This window comes from Mus caroli, unplaced genomic scaffold (genome assembly GCF_978045245.1).
Source record: "Mus caroli unplaced genomic scaffold, Mus_caroli_1 scaffold_13, whole genome shotgun sequence".
NCBI classification, from domain to species: domain Eukaryota; kingdom Metazoa; phylum Chordata; class Mammalia; order Rodentia; family Muridae; genus Mus; species Mus caroli.
In genome coordinates, this window is record NW_028227268.1 from 63,634,789 (window position 1) to 63,658,184 (window position 23,396).

At 47.2% G+C, this 23,396-nt stretch overlaps 1 protein-coding gene across 3 annotated transcripts in view; it reads left to right on the forward strand.

Moving 5' to 3' along the window:
- The window catches only part of Snap47 (synaptosome associated protein 47), a 46,391-nt gene that overhangs the window by 19,907 nt on the left and 3,088 nt on the right, over positions 1-23,396 (forward strand). For all 3 annotated transcript variants that reach the window (XM_021176082.3, XM_029483437.2, XM_021176083.3), the window contains 2 exons: positions 1,359-1,831; positions 11,826-11,944. In XM_021176082.3, the coding sequence (XP_021031741.1) occupies positions 1,359-1,831; positions 11,826-11,944 (592 nt within the window). The remainder of the gene's footprint in view (positions 1-1,358; positions 1,832-11,825; positions 11,945-23,396) is intronic.

The following is a 23,396-nucleotide window of genomic DNA, read 5'->3' on the forward strand; positions in this document are numbered from 1 at the left end:
GCTGCACTTCCCGTCACGAGCGTCTGCGTCCAGTTGAGAGCAGTGTACACTCCGCGGATGCTGGTGGTTCTGTTCTCAGTCAGGCTGAGCTGCCGTAACACTCTCCAAAACTCCTAAGTTCTTACTAACTTTGTGTCATCTTGTCCTATCAGTCATTGAAAGAAATGTAACTGTTGAAATCTACCACTGTGGTTGTTTTTTCTTTTACCTTTGTCAGTGTTTTGCTTCATGAACTTTGAAGTGGTGTTGTTTGGTGTATAGATGTTAAGTCTCCCTGTCGGGTAGATTCTCTTACCATAGTGGTCGCACCCATTTACTGTTAGCGTCCTGAGTTTGATGTGCACATTTTCATTCTTTGTCTTCTCTGTATCTGGTCTTTCTTGTTTTTACAGGGGTTTGTGAACACGATGTAGCTGTCTCTTGTCCCTTTCAAACTGGCAGTGTGTCTCTTAACTTGGTTCATTTGCCTTTAGACTGATGCTGTCCTGGGTTGATTTAACTCTTTAATTCTGCCTTATGTTCATTTGCTGTTTGTTCTTTCCAATATTTGCCTTTTCCTTCCTGCCTCCATTTTTCTTCTGTTGATACACTGGATATATTTCTTGGTGTTACAGTTGTGTTGTGCAGTGTAGTAGTCACTGACTGAATTATACTGGGCTGGGAAGTGGCTTAGAGATAGAGCTCTTGCTTGCTGTACATGAGGACCTGAATTTGATTTCCCAGCTCTACAAACAATTACTTAATTGAATTAAGAATTGGGTTTCTTAGTTGGCATGGCTATATATAAAGTGTTTGGTAGCTATGAGTGCCTCCAGTTGTTTTGGACATGCTGCAGAAAGCTATAGCTAACAGCCCAGTAGAGATTGGTGGGCTGATGAATTTGTGGATGGATTCTGAGTCAGAATTCTCCAGGTCAAGGCACAGGGTAGAAAAAACAACATTAATTATGTGCACCTGTGTGTGGTATCTTTGGTTAGCTGGCTCCCATGTAGACAGGCGTGCTTCCGCCCCAGCCTCAGCCCACACCCTTTGTTCTTTCTGCTTTGTGAGTGCTTGTTGGGGAAGATTGACTATAGAATGGTAACATGCTCTACGGAGATTACAGCAGTCTCCTGAGAACAGCAAAGGCAGTACACCTTAAAATTTAAACTAAGCCGGGCGTGGTGGCGCATGCCTTTAATCCCAGCACTTGGGAAGCAGGGGCAGGCGGATTTCTGAGTTCGAGGCAAGCCTGGTCTACAGAGTGAGTTCCAGGACAGCCAGGGCTATACAGAGAAACCCTGTCTTGGAAAAACAAAACAAAACAAAAACCCTTAAACTAAAACTCCCTGGTTTCTGTGTGTTCTTTGTTCCCTTAGATTGCTGACAGAATTGGAGACACCTTCCTGGTGGCCTTTTGGCTCTAAGTTTTGGAAGATGCCGGCAGAAGAAAATCTCAAGGAAGGTGTGTCTTCCACTTGTGAGTCCTTTGGAAAGGAAGGGGTTGTGATCACGGTCCCTGCTATTGTTTCTGAGAGAGCAGAGTCTCACTCCAAGCTGGGAAAGCTCACTGTCCTGATCTCCGCTCTGGAAATCTATGACTCCTGCTCGTTGCTCCTGCACAGATTTGAGAAGGAAGACGTTGATGATATCAAGGTTCACTCTCCTTATGAAGTCAGCATACGCCAGCGCTTCATTGGGAAGCCAGACGTGGCTTACCAGCTGATATCTGCCAAGATGCCAGAGGTTATTCCCATTTTAGAAGTGCAGTTCAGCAACAAGATTGAGCTCCTGGAAGATGCCTTAGTGCTCAGGAACAAGGTCTTTGCTTCCTCTGCAGAGAGGCATGCAGGTGAGTGGCCAGCAGGGCAGTGCGTGTCCTGACTTCCGAAATTAGAACCTCACTCAGCATGCTGTGATTTGTGTCCAGCATGCCCATCAATCAGCAGCTGCTGGCTCCAGCTCTCAGGCAGTCACAGGCTCGAACACCCTTCCAGACTGCCAGCTTATACCTGCCCCTGACAGATAATTAGGTTTCAGGATAGGGCTTGGTTCTTGAATGTCTCCCAAAGGCTTACCTCTCAAGGTGGCACTCTTAGGAGATGGTGGGGCCTTTAGAAGGAAAGACTTTCTTAGACGTTTTCCCTCTCCTCCTGTTTGCTAGTGATACAGTGAGCAGTTTTGTTCCTGTTGTGGTGTCCTGCCTCACCACAGGTGCACAGCATTAGGGACCACTTGACGTTGGACTGGGACCCTCTAGAACCAGAACCATGAGTTAGGTTAAATCTTTTCTCTAGATAAGTTGATTGAGTCTTTCCTTTTTTTTTTTTTTTGGTTTTGGTTTTGGTTTTTTGAAGCAGGGTTTCTCTATTGCCCTGGTTGTCCTGGAACTCACTCTATAGACCAGGCTGGCCTCAAACTCACAGAGATCCTCCTGCCTCTGCCTCCCAAGTGCTGGGATTAAAGGCGTGTGCCACCACTGCCCAGCTTGATTGGATCTTTCCTTGTGGTATAGAAAACTAAGATACCAGAAGCTAGGTGTTCTATAAAGAAGGAAAGATTAGGTAATTTACATTCTGAAAGCTTAACGCTCAAGATTGGATAGCTCCATTTGTTTGGTCTCTGCTAAGAGGGTCACATGGCAGATAGCACCATGTTAAGAATAGTTAACAGGACAGGATACTGAAGAGATTCCTCAGACAGGCTTGTTCCTTTACTACACCTAGCTCTCTCAGAAACTTACTAAGATCTCACAGTCCTCCGAAAGACAGTCTCCATATGACCTGGTGACCTCTGCCTAGGCTCTGCCTCTTCAAGGCACCACTCCTTCTCAGCATCACTTAGCACCTAGCATATGAACTTTTGGGAGACACACTCAGAGCATCTCTGAACAACAGCAAAGGGCTTGGGTGAGCCTTCCAAAAGAACCTTCAAGTCCCCAGCCCTTGCCTCTCCTCAGCTTAATTCAGGAAGTGTCACTCTCAGATGCATTCTGTGTGATCCACATCTACCCTGACCTGCCCCTACCAGCCTACCACTATCCTTTGGCATCACATTGGGTCTTTTCAGCCACTACCCAGATGTACACTGTAGAGGTCTGTGTCCTTGAATTCTTGGACACAGAGCTGAGTTTTCAGGTTCAGGTACTGTGCACTGGGTCAGTGGGGCAGCAGAACATAGTACCAAGGCCCAGGATAGGGGTCGTCCATTTGGACATGATGTGTGTGTTGCCCATGGTGTTCAGCTTCCCTGGATTAGGCTTAGCCAAGTGAGGGCCACCATGTAAGAGATGAAATGCTACAAAACGAAGCAGAACATACATCTGTCAGTGTGAGAGAACAAACTGCTGTGCTCCGTCCTCTCAAGACCAAGAGTGTCCAGTGAGACACAAGCAGAGGAGAAGGAGTAAGTGGGGTGGGTCTCCTAGTGGAGGCAGGAGTAAGGAGATGATGTAAGTAGGCATGTGATACCTTAGCTGGATGAGAGCTGTCCCAATGGAGGAGGACTGAGGGAGGAAATGATGTGTGTGCATGCATGTCCTCTCCGCTTGGGGTAGGGGCGCTTTAGGTAGGAGGGTGGCAGCTATGCCAGTGGAGGGAGGACTGGAGAGGCCACAATAGCCTAAAAGTAAGGTAACTTCCCTAAGGAGATTCCTGGGGCTTTCATGACTTCACTGGATAGGTGAAGTCATGGGTTCATTGCGAGATAGACATCCATCCAGTGGGTCTCATTTGGTGAGAGTTCTGCTGACCACCCAGTGATAGAAGGCCTAGTCTTGTGCACAGGCTGCCTGTGGCTCGCTGTCCAGATAGCATCACCTTGGGGAAAGCTCCCCTTCCTGATCAGTACCCCAACTGATGCAGGCCAACCTCCCATATTATAGATGTCAGAATCAGAGATTTCTTTGTAACCACAGTGCTAGCAACAGCATGCTGGGATTTGATTGCATTATTAGGGACCTGTTCTTTGTAGGGGGCACAGGAAGTGGTCATCACAGGGCTCTTGCATGGGGTGAATAGAGCACTTGGAGTGTGACAGTCTGTTGTTTTATGTCTCCTGGGGACTCCCGGAAGTGTTTTGAGTGTACTTGGTAGGAAGGAGACACTATCCTTTTTTCTAGCACATGGGCGTGCCCAGCTGGCTGCTCTGTGCAGGAAGCTCACATGTACTGAGGTTTAGTGGGGAAGATGGCTTCCAAGGAGGTAGGAACTCGGTGGTTTTCTTACCCACAGCTTGGTGGGAGGGTTGGCACCTTGCCCACACCCTTTATGTGCTGCAGTGCTCAGCTAGCTTCTATCTTACCACTGGGAGGTGGAAACTGGAAGCCTTGACTGAGGCCCCAGGCCCAGCCTCTTCTGAAGGTGTGCTATGTGCATGTGAACACACAGGGGCAGTCTTGAAGCACGGTGAGCTTTTGCTGTCAGGAGTTAAACTTTACACAGGGAAGCTCCCCAGAGACTGCTGTAGTGAATGCTTCCTGCAGGCCACAGAGGCTGCCAGTATCAAGGGCTTGGGCCTGGAGAGCAGGAAGATTGGCCATGGTGTCTGAGAAGAACACAGCTTGATGCTGTTGCCCCTCAGATCATCCTTAAAGACTTGTGAGCTTAGAATAGGTTTGAAAACAGTACATACAGGTCATTGTCTTTTGTTCAGTGTCATGTGGTAACAGGTATCTCAGACTCTGGAGTTTCAGATTGTGGAATATTTGTGAACAGTAATGAAATCACAGAGCACAAGTCTGCATGTGAAATTCACTGCTGCTTCATATCTGCTTTAGGCACACAGGCCAAGGGTGATTTTATACATTTTCTTCAATGATTTTGTGCACAGATTGTTTCAGAGTGTCCTGGAGTTTGCAGCATATGAACTCTGGGTTTTAACATTAGAGTCCTATGCTGCCTCAACCCCACATCTGCTCTGTTGTCAACTTCTAATGTTAACATGCCTCCTTGTCCCTCCAGGGAGCACCCATACCAGGTACCTAATCTCTTACCTCACCTCACCTCCACCTGGCCCCCTCTGTCTCCAGAGCCCCAGGGTCCTGTGATTGTGGGTTTCTGAAAAGCCTGTAGAATTGCCCTCCCCCCCCCATCCCCCCGCAGCACTCCCTGCTGGAGTACACAGGCCATGCATTTTTATGGTTTATCTGGATGAAATCAGCAGTACGGTGCCTTCCCATTCTGTGACCAAAACATGCATAGTGTGGTCTGAGTCATCTGTTTGCTAACTTTTTCTTTGCTGCTTGCTGTTGTCAACATGCCCAGAAGGACCGTCCCCAGACACTGATGCAGGACAGTGCTCAGGGCTCTGAGCACTTATGCCTGAAGCCACTCGCCACGTCCCTGACCATACATCACAGTGGAGGACAGAAGATGGCATCTGATCAGCTTGGCCCAAGCTGTCTTTTAAGACGGCTTAGAAGCCCTTGAGAGTCCTAGATATAGGTACCCATCTTAGTCACGGTGTCTATTGCTATGATGAAACATCATGAGCAAAAAGCAAGCTGGGGAGGAGAGGGCTTATTTTGTGTACTTACATGACAGTTCATCATTGAAGGCAGCCAAGACAAGAACTCAATATGGGCAGGAACCTGGAGGCAGGAGCTGATGCAGAGACCATAGAGGAATGCTGCTTGCTGGCTTGCTCCTCATGACTTGCTCAGCCTACTTTCTTACAGAACCCAGGATTACCAGTCCTGGGGTAATCCCACCTACCATGGACTTCCCCCCGCCCCCCTTAAATCACTAATTAAGAAACTGTCCTATAGGCTGCCTACAGATGAATCTTATGGAGGCATTTTCTCAATTGAGGTTCCCTCCTCAATTGCACCATAGGATAAGGACCTCAAGTGTGCAAATGCTGTGCTGTTTGGCAGAATTGCACAAAGGGTCCCTGTATTAGTCAGGGTTCTCTAGAGTCACAGAACTTATGGATAGTCTCTATATAGTAAAAGAATTTATTGATGACTTACAGTCGGCAGCCCAATTCCCAACAATGGTTCAGTCGCAGCTGTGAATGGAAGTTCAAGGATCTAGCAGTTACTCAGTCTCACACGGCAAGCAGGCGAAGGAGCAAGAGCTAGACTCCCTTCTTCCAGTGTCCTTATATTGTCTCCAGCAGAAGGTGTAGCCCAGATTAAAGGTGTGTTCCACCACACCTTTAATCCCAGATGAAAGGTGTAGCCCAGATTAAATCTCCTTAAACTCGGAGATTTAATCTTCTGGAATCCATAGCCACTATGTCTCAAGATCTCCATACCAAGATCCAGATAAGGATCTCCAAGCCTCCAGATAAGGGTCACTGGTGAGCCTTCCAATTCTGGATTGTAGTTCATTCCAAATATAGTCAAGTTGACAACCAAGAATAGCCACTACAATCCACCCCTTGTCAACTTGACACAAATAATATCTCATGTTCACATGAAACAATAACAAGGTTGTGAATACGCCTAACATGATATAACTATCCCTCGTACAATCGCAAACGCATTTGTAAATTTACAATGGGGCATTCATATTACTTTATAATCCTCGTTTCTGCAACTGGTTACGTGGCCTTAATTGGTATTTATAACTACCTTCCTCTACTACCCATTCTGTATTTCCTTCACCTTCGGCCAGCACCTCAGCAGGTCTTGGCTCTTTTCCTGGAGGATTGACCCATACCTTCATTCCTGATGGGTCTGCGTCCTTTATCATCCTGCTTGGATTAGGCTGTTGTAGTTTCCCATTGACTTTAATCACAGGACATGGTAGTACTAGGAGACGCCCTAAGGGATCTCCTACACTCCAGACATAATCTTGCTTACCTCCATTGTGAAGAGGTAATCCAATTTCCCCATGGTAATCTGGATCTATCACTCCTCCTAACACGGTTATTCCTTTTTTAGCCTGTTGGTTTAAGGGCATTAGAAGCCCAAAATGACCAGGGGGAAGTCTGAGCTTCCAGTTCAATGGAATGTTTGTTGTAGCTCCTGGTAGGAGCACTCCCCTCTCTGGAGCCAAAACTTCTAGGCCAGCAGAACCTAGAGTTATGGGGACAGGAAGCAAAAATTTTCCTAGAGGGTCACTAGGAGTGATAGTAAGTGGAACTATTCCCTTTTCCACCCCTTGATTCCTGGACCCATGAATCCTGGCTATGGGTGAAACTGTACCATATATGGAGCGCTGATTCAAAGCATATACTGCCTTCTGAAGAACTCTACCCCAGCCTTCCAAGCTGTTACCACCTAATTGGCGCTGTAACTGCGTCTTCAAAAGGCCATTCCATCTTTCTATCAGGCCAGCTGCTTCAGGATGATGGGGAATGTGGTAAGACCAGTGAATTCCATGATCGTGGGCCCACTGTCGTACTTCTCTGGCTGTGAAATGAGTTCCTTGGTCAGAAGCAATACTGTGTGGAATACCATGACGATAGATAAGGCATTCTGTCAGTCCATGAATGGTGGTTTTAGCAGAGGCCTTACGTGCAGGAAAGGCAAATCCATAACCAGAATAAGTATCTACTCCAGTAAGAACAAAACGCTGTCCTTTCCATGAAGGAAGTGGTCCAATGTAGTCAACCTGCCACCAGGTTGCTGGCTGGTCACCTCGAGGAATGGTGCCATATCTGGGGCTCAGTGTTGGTTTCTGCTGTTGGCAGATCTGGCAATCAGCAGCAGCTGTAGCCAGGTCAGCCTTGGTGAGTGGAAGCCCGTGTTGCTGAGCCCAAGCATAACCTCCATCTCGACCACCATGGCCACTTTGTTCATGTGCCCATTGAGCAATGACAGGGATGGCTGGGGAGAGAGGCTGACTGTCCACAGAACGGGTCATCTTATCCACTTGATTATTGAACTCCTCCTCGGCTGAAGTCACCTTTTGGTGAGCATTTACATGGGACACAAATATCTTCACATCCTTTGCCCATTTGGAGAGATCCATCCACATACTTCTTCCCCAGATGTCTTTCTCACCAATTTTCCAATCGTGATCTTTCCAAGTCCCTGACCATCCAGCCAATCCATTGGCTACAGCCCATGAGTCAGTGAATAATCGTACATCTGGCCATTTCTTCTTGCAAACAAACTGTAATACCATGTGTACTGCCCGAAGTTCTGCCCACTGTGAAGATTTCCCTTCACCTGTGTCTTTCAGAGTTGTCCCAGAAAGGGGTTGTAATGCTGCAGCTGTCCACTTCTGGGTGGTGCCTGCATAACGTGCAGAGCCATCAGTAAACCAGGCCCTAGTCTTTTCCTCATGTGGGGAAGGCATTATTTCAAGGGGTGGGGCTGAGGGTACTACTTCCTCAGGTGGGGCAAACCCTTGAGAATCTGAAGATTCAAAATTCTCAGCTTCAACATGGTCTTCCCACACATCCCCGTCCCAAGTTATAGGATCCCATTCTTTGCCAATTAGTGCCCTTACTTTAACTGTCGACACATTCTGAGGCTGAGACTTAAATTTTCGCTGTAGTTCAGCCAACCTTATAATGAGGGTTTCAGTTTGATTTTCTGCAACTTGAGCTCTATTGCTGCAAGAGAGAAGATTCTCTTCAAGGACACACTTAGCAACTTTTAGATCGTTTACTTGTGTCTGGAGCCTTTCGATTTTATCACACAACTCCTTCCTTTCATTCATCATTTTTTCCCCAGAAACTAAGAGCAGCCAGCCAGTAAAATCATTTTCTGATTTTTTCCCCATCTTGTAGAAAGCTTTGTGCACTGAATCACCTAATTCATTAAGAAAATCAAGGGCATTAGCTTCTTTAAGTTTGAAATATAGTTTCAACCATGGGTCTTCAAAATTCTCTGAGCTCCCAGGAGGGAGAGAATCTGGAGAGGTTTCAGTAGTTGAAAGTGCTGGTGGCTCAACAAGCCAATTCCAGTATTTTAAAAGATTCATCCTTGTACTTCTGTTACTCTAGAACCACTCCTGGTACCAAATTCTGTATTAGTCAGGGTTCTCTAGAGTCACAGAACTTATGGATAGTCTCTATATAGTAAAAGAATTTATTGATGACTTACAGTCGGCAGCCCAATTCCCAACAATGGTTCAGTCGCAGCTGTGAATGGAAGTTCAAGGATCTAGCAGTTACTCAGTCTCACACGGCAAGCAGGCGAAGGAGCAAGAGCTAGACTCCCTTCTTCCAGTGTCCTTATATTGTCTCCAGCAGAAGGTGTAGCCCAGATTAAAGGTGTGTTCCACCACACCTTTAATCCCAGATGAAAGGTGTAGCCCAGATTAAATCTCCTTAAACTCGGAGATTTAATCTTCTGGAATCCATAGCCACTATGTCTCAAGATCTCCATACCAAGATCCAGATAAGGATCTCCAAGCCTCCAGATAAGGGTCACTGGTGAGCCTTCCAATTCTGGATTGTAGTTCATTCCAAATATAGTCAAGTTGACAACCAAGAATAGCCACTACAGTCCCTTAATTCCACAAAGTTAATACATTTTGCCTGGGCCTCTGGGCCCCAGGGCAGGGTTTGTAGGAATACAGACATGAGTGGCACTGTGAGTGTTGGTGTTCCTGGGTCCAAACGCAGGGTCCTCAGGGTTGCACTGTGCCGATCTGGGTTGGCTGGAAAGCTGGTTAGGGAGAGTGACCTGGCCTTTCTACACCTGTGGTCTCCATGCCTGATTGTGCTATGTGCTACAAAGTCACTGTGGAGGTAGAGGGTGTGTGTGGAAACAGAATATGATCTCCTTCTGTTTGCCCTTCCTCCTCGCTCAGTCCTGTCCTTGTGGATGAATGTGCATTTTGTTTTCTGACCTCTGTACTCGAGGCTCAGGCCTCATGTAGCCTGCAGCCCCCCAGAGGAGCTGCTTTCCAAGTGCAGATGAGGAATGTGAGGCCAGGTATTTCCCAGAAGAGGAATCTGTCTGCCTGGGTTAGTCTTGGTACCTTTACTCTGAGTTGTGTGCCAACGGCCTGTCCGTGGGGAGACAGCATCTGTCCCTTTTGCCAGCTGACCTCCCTTAAGGCCATCTTACGGCTCTGTCCCTGCACTCTCACTGCCTTGCTGCAGGAGCCGTTCTTGCTCGCTTTTATTAAACAGATCATTAGTGACTGAAGAGATAGAAACCATCCTTCCCAGAGCCACAGTAATTCTTCTCAGATGTTTCAAAACATGGATCAGCGAGTCAGCAATCAGCCCTGGAGGTGGCAGAGCACTCTGTGGCTTAGATGGGTCCCAGCTGACCCCACAGCTTGTGGAAAACATCCCAGACTCCATGTGTCTGTGGGTCATTAGAAACATCCATTAGGAGAATCTTGCTTCAGCTTTGTTTGTTAAAGTCCCAGTTGTTGAAGCTGTTGAAGTCCAGTCAGCCAGCAGCGAGCCCTAGGAGCTGGGGTTGAGGGAGGCTGATAGCTACCACCCCCACATTAGTACCTGGAAAATATGAGTTTGTAATCAGTTTGGCTTGTTGGACCCAGTTTTGTTGAGAATGCAGTAGGAAAACCACTGTCCCAGTGACGGGTTCTAACTCAGCTACTTGGTAGATTGGGTTTACACACTGAAGTATGCAGTGTGTATGTAACATGAAGGGGTTTACCTCTGTGTTCATCTACCAATCTCACGGGCCTGTCCTCATCCTGCCTGTCTTCCTCCTAAGGGTGTGCCTTTCTCAGGAGGGGTGCCTTTTAAGACTGCTGGAAGAGATTCAGAGCGAAGGAGATTTTGTGCTGTGTTTGAAGCACCTGGGAAAGACAGGCATGTCTTAGTGACAGATCTTTTCGGTCCCTGCCCTCAGACCCAGTGATAGCTCCCCTAAGTGTATCCCCTTTTCTCTCTTTTTCTAGTGTGCAGCAGTGACCTCCAGGCTGCTCTACCTTGCCTAGCTGAGAGAAGGGCGAGAGCCACTGGAGGGGGTGCTTGTCAAACTCAGTGTTTGCCCTCTTTCTTCCCAGCCTAGTAAATGCACTTGGCTGCTTCTCTTTTTTTTTTTTTTTTTTTGGTTTATCGAGACAGGGTTTCTCTGTGTAGCCCTGGCTGTCCTGGAACTCACTTTGTAGACCAGGCTGGCTTCGAACTCAGAAATCCGCCTGCCTCTGCCTCCCAAGTGCTGGGATTAAAGGTGTGCACCACCACGCCTGGCTTGGCTGCTGCTGTTTATGTGGGGTACCTCGTATTGTAGGGAAGAGGAAAGATAAGACTTCACTTGCAGACTTTCTCTGGGCTATGAAGTTCTGAGTTTGTGGCTGGAGTTGCTCCGAAATAAAGAACGGGTGACACGTGGTAGCCACCAGGACCCACTACACTGGGCTGGTTGCACTGTTACTGCCAGTTGTCCTGTCTTGGGTGTAGAGATTACCCAACACACAGGTGTATGTGGATTTGTGCGAGCTGCAGAACTGTCCCATTGAGCTGAGTGCTGCCTGACCACAGGGTGGGTGGTTCTGACTCACAAGCTGGGGCAGGCTTGTACATGCAGCACCACTTGGCTCCAGTAGCTGGCCATTTCCTGTGCTCTCTGGAACCACAGTGTTCTGTGGAATAGCTCAACTGTCCCCACATTTCCTGGTGATAATGTATATTTCACCAGGGTTCTACAGTTCTTGTGTTTTATATGCCACATCCTTAAAAATGTAAACACGTGTGAATATAGGCCCTTCTCTTAAGAGACACTTACAAAGTTAGCTCTGGGTGCTTACAGTATTGCAAAGTCACCTTGATATAGGGCATTCAGCTCAGGAGGGGCCCAGGACCAAGGCCCACACATACCCATATGGATACTGTGACGTGCACCTTGGGCCAAAGCCTGTGGCAGTCTTAAATGCCTTCTGTGATGTTCTGAACGCTTGTGTGTGGTTTGCTCCCTTCCGAAAGTCCTCACCACTGACCTCAGCTTCCTGTTCCAGCATCCAGACCGAAGGGCTGCGCTCCACACCGAGAGCTGCCCACAGGAGGACAGGAAGGCGAGCAGCTGCAGAAGAACTTGCCACTGCTCTCTGAGGGGGAAGCCCAGGAGCTGACACAGGTAGAGGGCTCCTACTCCTCAGTGGGACAGTCCAACATCTCTGTCCTCTCCACCTGCGCCTCATTCCTCTCCTGCCTGAAGAAGACAGGCCTTGTTCGATTATGCATGCCTTTCACTAAAGCAGTGGGTCTCACCTGTGGGTCATGACCCCTTTGTGGGTTGCTTATCAGATATTTACATTATGACTCATGACAGTAACAGAGTTATACTTAGGAGGTATCAGTGAAAATAAATGTATGGTTGGGGGTCATCACAGCATAAGGAGCTGTATTAAAGTGTCACAGCATCAGGAAGGTTGAGAACCACTGAACTAAAAGAAGCTGCTTGGTTCTAGGTTTGCTATGCCCATCCCAGGTCCCTTGTTTCATGGCATACAGACTCATAGTGTACACACCCTCTGCACATATATGGTGCTGACCTTGTGACCTCCACTCGATATGTGTGTATGTATGTATGTGTGTGTGTGCTGTATGTGTGTGCACTACATATGTACTATGACTTTTCTGCATAGTATATGTATACTGTCTAGTAATGTACAGTATACATGTGCTCCCTGTGTGTGTGTTGCATGGTATACAGGTACTGTATGCTGTGTGCTGTACATGAACACATGTTCTTCTCTGTAAGCATGTATATACAGTTAAAGATAAACTAGCTTGCTCAAATCTCTCATGCTCAACATTAGATTCTGAAAGGTTTCCACTTTCCCTGAGAAAATTGAAATTGAAATCCCACATAAATGCTTTGGTATTGCTGCACAGCGCAGGTGCCTTTCCTCCAGTTTTTGAAGAAACGTCTTGTCAGTGTGTCCTCTTACTGACAGGTGTTTCAGTCTGTACCCTAGATGGTGAGAGGATGTGATGGCTTGTCTCCGTAGTCACAGAACTCTGGGAGCTTAGGCTAGACTGCCAAAGGTTCAAGGCCAGCCTGGATTGAAGAGTGACACTGTCTAAAAACAAAACAATAACAACAAACGCAATACCCAGATAAGAGCTGTTAGTAAGGCAGGAGCATGAGGGCAAGGTAATCAGATCATGAACTGCATACATCATGCATGCATACATACATACATACATCATGCATACATACATACATGCATACATACATGAGTAAACATAACCCAGTTCTTAATTTAGAAAAGGAAAAGTGGAGGCCAAAGAGACAGTTTAGCAATTAAGAGCACTAGCTCTTCTTGTAGAAGCCTGGGCTTGTTTTTCAGAAACCACATGGTGGCTCACAGTCGTCGTCTGGAATGCTGACTTCTGATCTCTGTGGATACTGCATGCACACAGTGCACATATGTACATCTAGGCAAAAACTCATACACATAAAGTGCTACTACGTAAACGCTTTAAAAAGGACACGTGACTAAAATGTTGAGTCAGCCTTCACACTGCCCTGGACCTCCTGTGAGGCTTGTCTGTTCTAACCAAGACCTGTAGCCACATTCAGAGATGGGAACAGCTCTGCCCTAGCTCTGCCCCTCGTCTATGGGAGTTGCAGGTAAATACAGGGGTTCTGTTTGTGGGGACATGCCTCCAGCAGATACTGTCGAGAGGTGGCTGTGAATCAGTAAACCTGGTTTTAGAAATGAGTTCTCAGCTGTGTGTCTGCATAGGCACAAACTTCTTTGAGCTCAGCAGTTTCCTCTTTAGGGGAAAATCCATCCTTTTTATGAAATGCTTTAAACATAGACCCCTATTCCTTTTTCTTCATGTCCAATGTTTATCTGTAAGCATGACCCAGGCACACAGCCAGCTGTGAGCATCATCTTCTGTAGGTCACTAGTCACATTGTCTTCATGACCTTTCAAGTGTGGTCTTCCTCCTCTGCAGTTTTGAGAATGCCTAGTGTGTAAGGGCCCATGTCCCCGAGTGTCCTCTGAGTCCTCTCCTGAGCTCTTGGACAAGAGAGCATCAACCTTGGGAGGATAGGTGTGTGGCTGCTCAGTCTGCCTTTATGACAATGTTTCTGCCCTGCAGTTGTGTTTAGGCAGAATTTTAATTATTAATTGCAATGGTGGTCATGTGGTCTGAGAGGCATCTCCTGTTTGTGAATATCTAATCTCTGGCAGCTTTCATCCTAAAGTTGAGGGTCAGGGGGACAACGTAAGGCTGAACACAGTCCAAACCAAGAATGGGGTAGGGTTCCACAGTGCCTGTCTGTGGCAGTACCTGGGCGGCCCTGGCATCCTCTGTGCTGGCAACACTGAGCCCCAGTGTAGAGGTAGTAGCATTGGAACACTGAGGGCAGTGGTGCTGGAAGGGGGTCTGTGGTGCCAGGCTGGACCTGAGGGAACAGGCAGGTGGGGACTCGCGATGGTCAGGAGGTGCAGCCTGGCTTTACAAAGTGAAATGGTCTTTTCAAGGTAAAACACATGTTTCATATCTAGAGAAGAATTCCTGCTGTGCAGTTGAAGCTCTAACCCAAGTAGGAATGAGTTAAATTCTGGGGAAAACAAAAATGCAAGAAATCCTCCTCCATCCAGCTGTGGTTTTGGTTGCAGATGCTATTAAAGCCATTATGTTGAGATGTGTCCTGGTGATTTAAATTGCAGTTGGGGATGCTAATGGGGAAGTGGCCAGGACTATACAGGGGTGGGAGTGAGCTGAGTGGGTACGCGGTCTGTGGCCACCGGCTGCCGCGTCACTGCGGCTGGGGGAGAAAAAGCCCAGGAGGCCAGAAGGAAACCAATCCCCTGGTAGATTTGGCACAGCCCCTCAACTGACAACTAGCAGAGTGTCTGCTCCTCCTCAGAACTGCGGCTGCCTTGGTTCACGGGACTGCAGAGGCACATACTGTTGGTAGCAAAGGGTGGACATGATAAAGCAGGAAGTGGAGATTGCTGTCTCAACGCCAGGCACACAACACAGGATCTGTATAGGGTTTCTTCCTGTCCTGATCTGAGTTGGGAGGTTCTTCATCCCACTTTGCCTTATCCTGGGATTCTACCAGTAGAGATCAAGATGATCAGACCGGGTGGGTTGTGGGCAGGAAAAGAGCTAGCCCTAACAATGAGCTGTAGCAGAGAAAGGAGACTCCTGTGTGTAAGATCTGGTGTCATGCTCCGAACGTACGCTGCAGCTCCTCACACTGGGCGGCTGAGGTCTGCAGAGCATGTTGGTCTTACAGCTTGCTGTTTTATATCTTCTTCGGAATCTCCCACGTGCTCCCTCTACCCCAGCTTACCCCAGCTCCTACCACATAGACCTGTACCTGGCCAGATTATTAACTGTAGCTTTCTGGAAATAATTTTGTGGTTCTCTACTGATTATATAACCTATTTCAAGACATTTGTGCACCAGTGAAATGACTCAGTGGGTAAGGGCACTTGCCACCAAGCCTGATGGCCTACATGGTAGAAGGAGAAAACTTAAGTCTCACAAGTTGCTCTAGGCCAGGCATGGTGCTATGTGTTTTTAATCCCCAGAAATCAGGCAGAGGCCGGAGAATCTCTATTGAGATTGAGGACAATTTGATGTAAATATCGAGTTCCAGGCCAGCCAGGGCTATACATTGAGACCCCATCTTAAAACAGAAACATAGCAAATAATAATGATAATAAAATAATAATAATAATAGAAAACCAAACTGCCCTCTGAGTACTACATGCATGTGTGTATGCACAAAGAAACAGAATTAAATATAATGAAAAAAATATTAAATCCATGTCTTCCGTCTCTGTCTTTTTATTCCTTTTGAGCAAATGTGGAACATGGTTTATCATCTTCAGTGCCCATCGCCTTGGCTTGTTTTCCCTGGTACAAATCCTACCTCAAACTGTACCTTCTCCCTGCTGGAAGACATCAGTCAGCCATTTTGCATGAACCTCACTTGCAGGAGAGGAATATATCTCAAGTATCCCTGAGGCTGAAGCAGAATTTAAGGTCAGGGGCATTCACAGCCACACTGTCTGCTCATTGAGACCCCAGGTCTGCTCAGCACAGTGCCATGTGCCATGTTGTCCCCTCACATATGCTGCAGGTCACAGCTCCACAGGCAAGAGCCATACACAGTCCCCCATCAGTCTATACAACCAGGCTGCTCAGCCTCTAAGGGCAGAGCCCAAGGAGGACCTCCCGGCCAGGCTGAGTTCAGGGTCTATCTCTTGACTAGTTTGTCGTGAGAGAAGGTGCTGAGCGGCTTTGGCGACTGCAGGGTTTTGACTTCTTGGTGCCCAAGTGTCCTCACACTTACTGGAACTTTCCTGTGAAACTGTCACCGTTCCTGCCTTCATTGAAGGTCTCTGGGAATGTTTTATTTAGAGCTTTAATTCTAGTCCACTTTGGCACTGAGCTAAGCCATGCACATCAGGCATAGGTCGGGCATGCCTAATCCTCAAATTCAAAATGTTTTGAACACCTGATGCACGTGGAGGCCAGGTACACCTTTCCTCAATCTCTTCTCCATCTTACCTTTTAGAATAAAGTCTTTCACCAAACCTGAAACCTGCCATTTTGTCTAGACTCACTAGCCAGCGAGGCCTGGAATCCATCTGTCTTTGTTCCCCAGTTCTAGGGTTATGGCTATACACCTCAGTGCCCAACTTTGACATAGGTGCTGGGGATCTGGTCTCAGGTCATCCTGCTAGCACAGCAAGTCCTTTACCCACGGAGCCATCATCTCTCCAGCCCACAACTGACATTGTAACATAAAGGGCACAAATATAGAGCTAGGTCAGAGAGGGTCTCAGAGTTTCCCACCCACTCCCAGGGACTTGGCCTATTACCCTCCAGCACATTGGTATCACCAGCCAGGATCACCATTGTCTTTATTGGGTTTCATTGCAGGTCATGCTTGATTGACCAGCCTATACCTGAACCTAGTACCCAATCCCCATTCCCTGAGAGGTCACAGTGGGATTGTGTGGCTACTACCCCCACCCTCCAGTCATACACAGATAGTCATTGCATTGCCATAAACTCAAGTGTAGGCTTGGGTCTCATTGGTTACAAAGGCAAAGACAAAGATGTTCCTGTTACTTGGGAAGTCCCAAAGATCTAGATGCTCCCAGGACCCAGGAACTAAGGCTACTTAGATCTTCTGATTATTTTTTTAATCTATCTATCTATCTATCTATCTTTCTATCTATCTACTTTTATTTATTTATTTTGGGGCTCATTCTGTAACCCAAGCTAGCCTAGAATTTTCTTTGTTATGAGGTTTATTCCAAACTCATGACAATATTCCTGTTTTTCCTTCCCAGGTATACCATTATACCCAGCTTTTAAATTCTTTGTAATACAATAAGGGTACAAAAATTTAAATTATAATATTTATCCCCCATCTGACACTTGGTGTTTGAGACAGGGTCTCACTATATAACCCGAGCTGGCCTTCAACTCTTATAGAGATCCATCTACCTCTGCCTTCCAAGAGCTGGCACTAAAGATGTGCACCTCCCACCCCCAATTTATCTATTATGCACTTTTCTGCTTTGTTTGGTTGTTGTTGTTGTTGTTTGTGATATGCTGGCTCGGTGCTTAAAGAACACATCACTAAAAACAAGTCCCTGAAGACTTAGCCCTGCTTTTCTTGTTAGAGTTCTACCTTTTCCATCTGAAGTTGTTGGTTCATCTTGAGTTCATTTTTGCGTGTAGAATAAGGTGGCTTCCACATTGCTGGTGAACTGATGGTTTTCCCCTTTGCATCATCTTGAAGCCCTGTCAGATGTCCACTAGCCATGGAGGTATGGGTTTCTCTGTCTATTGATCAGTGTTTTAATTACCGTAACTTTGTAGTAACCTCTGTGTGACATACCTCTGTTGTCGGTTACTTTTTAGTCTTTGAGACAGGTAGCCCAGGCTGCCCTCAAACTCATTATGTAGCCAATATGGACCTTGGACTCCTGAGCCTCCAGCTCCCCAAGTGCTGGGGTCACACCAGTGTTTACCACCACACCCAGCTCCCACTCTGTGAGAGTCACTTTGGCGTCCTAGGTCCCTTACATAAGGTTCTGAAAGTTAGCCGTTCCGTTTTGGTTTACAAACTACAGCTTGCATTTTTACCCTGCCTATACTGTCTCTGCATCACTTTGGGAGGTTCCATGGCCAGAACAGCCTGAAGCCTTCTGACCCAGCACCTAGGGAATCTTTCTGTTTGTTTCAGCTTCTAACTTCATTCAGCAAATATTTTCAGTGAATGCTACTGTTTCATTCTCTAGAATGCTGTCATAACCAGGGTGATTGTCTTGACTTCCTTTTCTAGTCCTTTGCTACTGCTATAGGAAGCTGCAGGATTTTGTCCTGCAGCTGGTTGAGTTCATAGCTCAGACCTGGTCACCTTTTTAGCTGAGCTGTAGGTTTTTGTAGTTAGATGATAGCCTCTGCACACAGGAGTCATCTGGGTGTTCCCTTTCCTGCTTCACCAATTATTTTATTTTCTGTGTATGAGTGATTCTCCCACAGATATGTCTGTGGTACTGTGTGCGGGTCCTGTTCCCTCAGAGGCCAGAAAAAGGCATCCATTCCTGAAACCAGAGCTGCAGCCAGTTGTGAGGCAACCTGTGTGCTGGGAATTGCACCCAGGTCCTCTGGAAGAGCAGCCAGTGCTCTTAACCACTGTGCCATCTCTGCAGCCCCTGCTTCACTGTTTGACCTCCATGATGTGGTTGCCCTATTGGTAGACACTCCTGAGCTCTGTCACCCTGCTGAAGGCTCACTTCACTGATGCCCTTGCTTTGTCAGTGGAAGGTCTTTTTGGTTGTGTCACTGATGTTGAGTCATTGATTCCTCACAGAGCCCCTGCACTCTGGGATCTGTCCCATAGGGATTCAGTCTGTTTCCTGTGTTGTGTTTTCATTTTCATTTGTCTCTAAGAATTTACTAATTTCCTTTCATTGGTTGTTGCAGAGCATGCTGTTTAATTTGTATATACCTATGAATGTTAATGGATACCACTGTGGTCAGAGAAGAAACTTATTATTTCAGTCACTGTACATTTAATGAGATTCATTCCCTGGCATATGATGTATGCTGGAGAAAGTCACTGAAGCATGGGGCATTCTACTTCACTCCTAAAATCCTGGGAATCCAAAAGTGAAGTATTTTCCCATGTTCCTCTGCTGGCCAGTAGCCACAGCCTCTAGAGTAGCTCCAGGGTGGGGCTGGCTGCTGAAGAACCAGGGCAAAATTGGAATGTGAGTCCCCTTAGCCTTACCTCAGAAGACTGCCTAGGGGTTGAGTGCATCACTGATGCCTGGTGGTTTAATCACACCTCGCCCCTCCCAGACAAGGGCTGAACAATTGGAGGCTCCTAGGGGCGAGTATGCAGGGAGACCATGGAAGCCCCGCCCTGTAGCCACACCTGAACTCTTCCATCTCTTGTAATTATCTTTGGTAATTACCCTCATGGTGAACCAGTCAACATAATTGTTTCCTAAGTCTGTGAACTATGAGCAAACCAGTACAACCCAAGGAGGAGCTGTAGGCGGGGCTGGGGAGTGGATTATAGTTCACTGTGTGCAGCGTGAAGGTGGCACATGCTGCATCCTCACCATGTAACCAGTCGTGTTGGTATTATGATGTTACTGTCCCTGTCATGCAACAGGGCTGTACCGAAGGCTTGGATAAGAACAGATAGTGCCTTGTGAAGCAGCGTGAGGACATGTCAGCTAAGATTCTGGGGAGCCATGCCTCAGCACATCTTCCTTATGTCCCCCGTCTTGTGTAGTCTTTATGCACACGTTTAACTCTCTTTGAGGTCACCTATGATTGAGCTGTGTAACAGTGGCCTGGGTCAGCTTTCGACCTGTGTAGTCAAGTACCACTGCTGGGCCTCAAGTGAGAGCAGCTATTTGTCACTGATGGCTACCTGCCAGATGTAGTTCAAGGCCCATAGATCCCTGAAGACCTGAGCGCAGCCACTCTGCTGTCTCTAAGTTGCCTCAGGAGTGGCACAAGCAAGCCCATGCACGCCATAGAATGCAGGGACCATGAGCCTCACATCCACCCTCCCTGCCAGCCCCAGACCACCAGCAGCCCCTAGGAATGCAGCTGCTGGGCAGTGAGACCGGGTGGTCTGTGAGCTCTGTGTGTGATGGGTTGCAGCAGAGCATGCTCCTGCAGCCCCTAGGGCTTCACCGCTGTGAAAGCCAACTTTCCCTTCTTTACCTTCTCCACAACATGTTAATGGCTCAACTGGAAGAACAGTTCACAGTTGCAGACAGCTTGATTTATCCCAGCTCTGTTCTTAAATGGTTGCTAATTTCTCACTGTAGGAAAATTCACAGTTACTGGGTGAGTCAGTGTAAGTGCAGCTGAGAGCAGACAGCCTCGCTCATGCAGACTGTGGGTGCTTGGGCTCACGGAGTCATAGGACAGGGTAGAGCAGAGCGTCACTGCTCAGATCCTATATGAAGGTAGAAACCTATGTGGGCACACAGAGTGTGTCCCGAGCTAGGCTGTCTTGATAGCACAGCTGTACACCACGAGGCTCTGAGACCCCTTGAGAGTATATGTGGAGACATGTCCACATGGTCAGTGCATCTACACCACCTCAATCAGCGCTGGTTACATACTGTGCTGTATGTAGATATTGTGCTGTGGACAATGTAGAGATGTCGAGGAGGCTGACGTCTCTGTGTTTGCTCCTCTGGTTACCTGGTGTGACCACGCCAGCCGGGACTATGTTGGTGGTGCTTGTCTGAGTCCAGGCAGCCTGGTGCTGAGAGATCACTCATCACATCACCACCGAGCTGTGAGCTCTGGTCCAGAGAAGCCTTAACCCTTGGGACTGTTGGGGCCAGCAAGGCTAGAAAGCCTTTCCCAAGGATTCCCTGCGAATGGCCCTCTGCAAAGTTGTGTTTGTGCTGCCCTGAGGACACAGCTGTGTGGGCCCTCCTTCCTGAACTTACAAGTTCCTCCACTTCTGTCTGGTTCCTGCCTGAGCCACCTGGAGTCCCCCTCTCCTACCACAGGCACTAAGAGGAGCTGATATGACCCCGACACAACAGCTGCCGACTGTTGCATTGTAGCCATAGCTTCTCTGGGAGAAGAACCCTCAGTTTCCCAAACTTTCCGAGACACAGGCTTGCACATGGTTGTGTCCTGCGTGTCTAGCAGGGGCTGAGCATCCACGCAGGTGAGGCTGCCTGGTTACCGTGTTGTTTGTTGAGTGTCAAGGACTTGTGGGAATGTCCACTCGGGTCTGGTCTTTGACTCACAGCCAGTCAGGGCTCATCAAGGGGCCCCCAGGGTATGTCAGAGGCTGGCAGCAGTATGTGCTGATGACTAGACAGCTTGTCATCCTGAGCCACAGAGGGAACAACTGTTTCTAAGGTTTGGCCAGACTTCATGAGCTCCATTCTTTCCGTCCCCTGTTATATGGAATGTACGTGGTGCTATTTAATTACTTCAATCCCTCTCTTAAAGAGAAAAGGCTACCAGTATTCTAGAGGTATTAGTGCTTGGAAGGTTAGCTCAGTGATTTTCTTTGTCTGCAGACCTAGTAGCTGTTGGATGTCTTTTCAGTATGGCCAGTATTAATTAATTCCAAGTGCATTTTGGCAGACAGGCCAAGGGGTCTTAGCAGGCTATTTGGAATGAGTTCTATTTTTAAGACTTTTAAAATGGTGAGACTTTTTCCAAATCAAAGGTTGAATAGCAACCAGCCTTTATTTGAGTATTTGTATAATATAATGTTAAAACTTGGATAGGCAATCAGTTGTTTGTGCCATGGATTATTTATGTGTGAATATTCTTTAACTATTAGGCAAAGGTCACAGAATACAATGTTTTGCTCTTTTGATTTGGTTTTGGTTTTGTTGTTTTGGGAGGGTTGTTTTGTTTTGTTTTGAGAAGGTCTTATGTAGTTTAGCCAAGATGACCTTGAATTTCTGGTCTTCTATCTTCTACTTACCAAGTGCTGAGATAACAGGCAGACATCACCACACCCTATTTCTATATTTCTGGGGTCTGAGCTTCAACTTTGCTGTATCCTCAGCCCATACATAGTCTTCCTTTGGCTATACTTTCACTGTGCACAAGGAAGAGCCAATTGATTGAGCTTTTCAGGAAGATGACAGAGGAAATGTAGTCTCACAGGATTATCGTAGAGTGCACTCAAGGTCTGTGCCTCTTGGTCCTGTTTCATATGGCTAGTATTCATGTTTGTCCTGGCTGAGATGTTTGTTAAGCCTACTTTTCATACTGACAGATTAGGACTTCTGTATTGGGTATATTATACTTAACTAATCCTGACTCTCATTTGTTTACTTTTTGAAATATATTTTGGATATATTCACGTCTCACTCCTCAGTGTGTGGGTGGCTGTTTAAAACCTCTTGGTTTCTTCCTGTCCTGCAGCTTGGTGGCCACTCCAGGCTCTGAGGGCTGGTGTGGGTCCTGCAGCCCAGCATCCAGTTTGTGACTGTGCTTCCTCCAGGCCCAGATGAGGTCCTTGCTCTGTTTTCAGGGACATGCGATTTCTCACAGTGCCCTGGTGCTGTGACTGAGTCATCTGCCCATGGCAATGAACGATAGGCTAGTGGTTATGTCTCGTAACTGGCTCAGTCTGAATCCAGGGAGCCCCAGAGCTCATGGCCAGTGCTCAGCTCTTCTGGACCTTATTCTAAAAAAGAGTTTGAGGTAACAGGTGAACAGTTCCTAAAATGAAGTTCTGGGAGTGGCGTTGGGGGTTGGGGGGGGTCTATAACTTAAGCTTTTGTTTATCCAAAAGAGGAAAAAGTACACAACAGGAAACAAAACTGGGAGTGTGCTTTCATCGTGTATTTTGAGTTCTCACACAAGCATGTGGATGTAGTAATGAAATCCAGCTCTTTTCTGAAGCATTCAGGACTGTACTGGTTTGGGCTTGTTTAGGATTTTTAAATATTTCCGACAAGTGATAGCACCTCAGGCCAGCACCCAGGCTAAATAAACATGGACTCCACTTGTCTGATGAGTACCTCTGACACGTACCTGAAGATGGTCTCGGAGGACACTGAGAGTGGACCTGCATTCTGGAGAGTTTGGTTTTGTTAGTTTTTATTTGTGTTGTTTTGTGTCATCCAGGCCGGACTCAAACTCTGTATGTCTCTGAGACTGACCTTGAACTCCTGGTCTTCTTGCCTCTACCTTCCGGGTCCTGGGATTGTATATGTGCCCCTCCATGTCTGATTGGGGTTTTGATGTGGCCTGTCCTGTGGGCTCACGGGTGGTGTTCAGCAGCAGTGGCACATCAGCTCAGAAAGTCTCAGATTTGGGACTTGGGGGTAAGAATGCCAGCTTGTCAGGCTAACCTGAGGAATGGTGGTTTGAGTCACAGACAGCTTTTATTTTCTTCTTTAATTCTCTTCTTTCCTATAAGCATGGTTCTTCTTAAACACAGACAAGATAAACGGTTGTATCAATCAAGTGAGCCAGTGCCCGAGGGGCTACAGGACCCACACATAGCACGGCTGGAAACTGGTGCCCAAGTTCTGGCAGGACTTGGCCCCCAGCCTTCAAAGCGG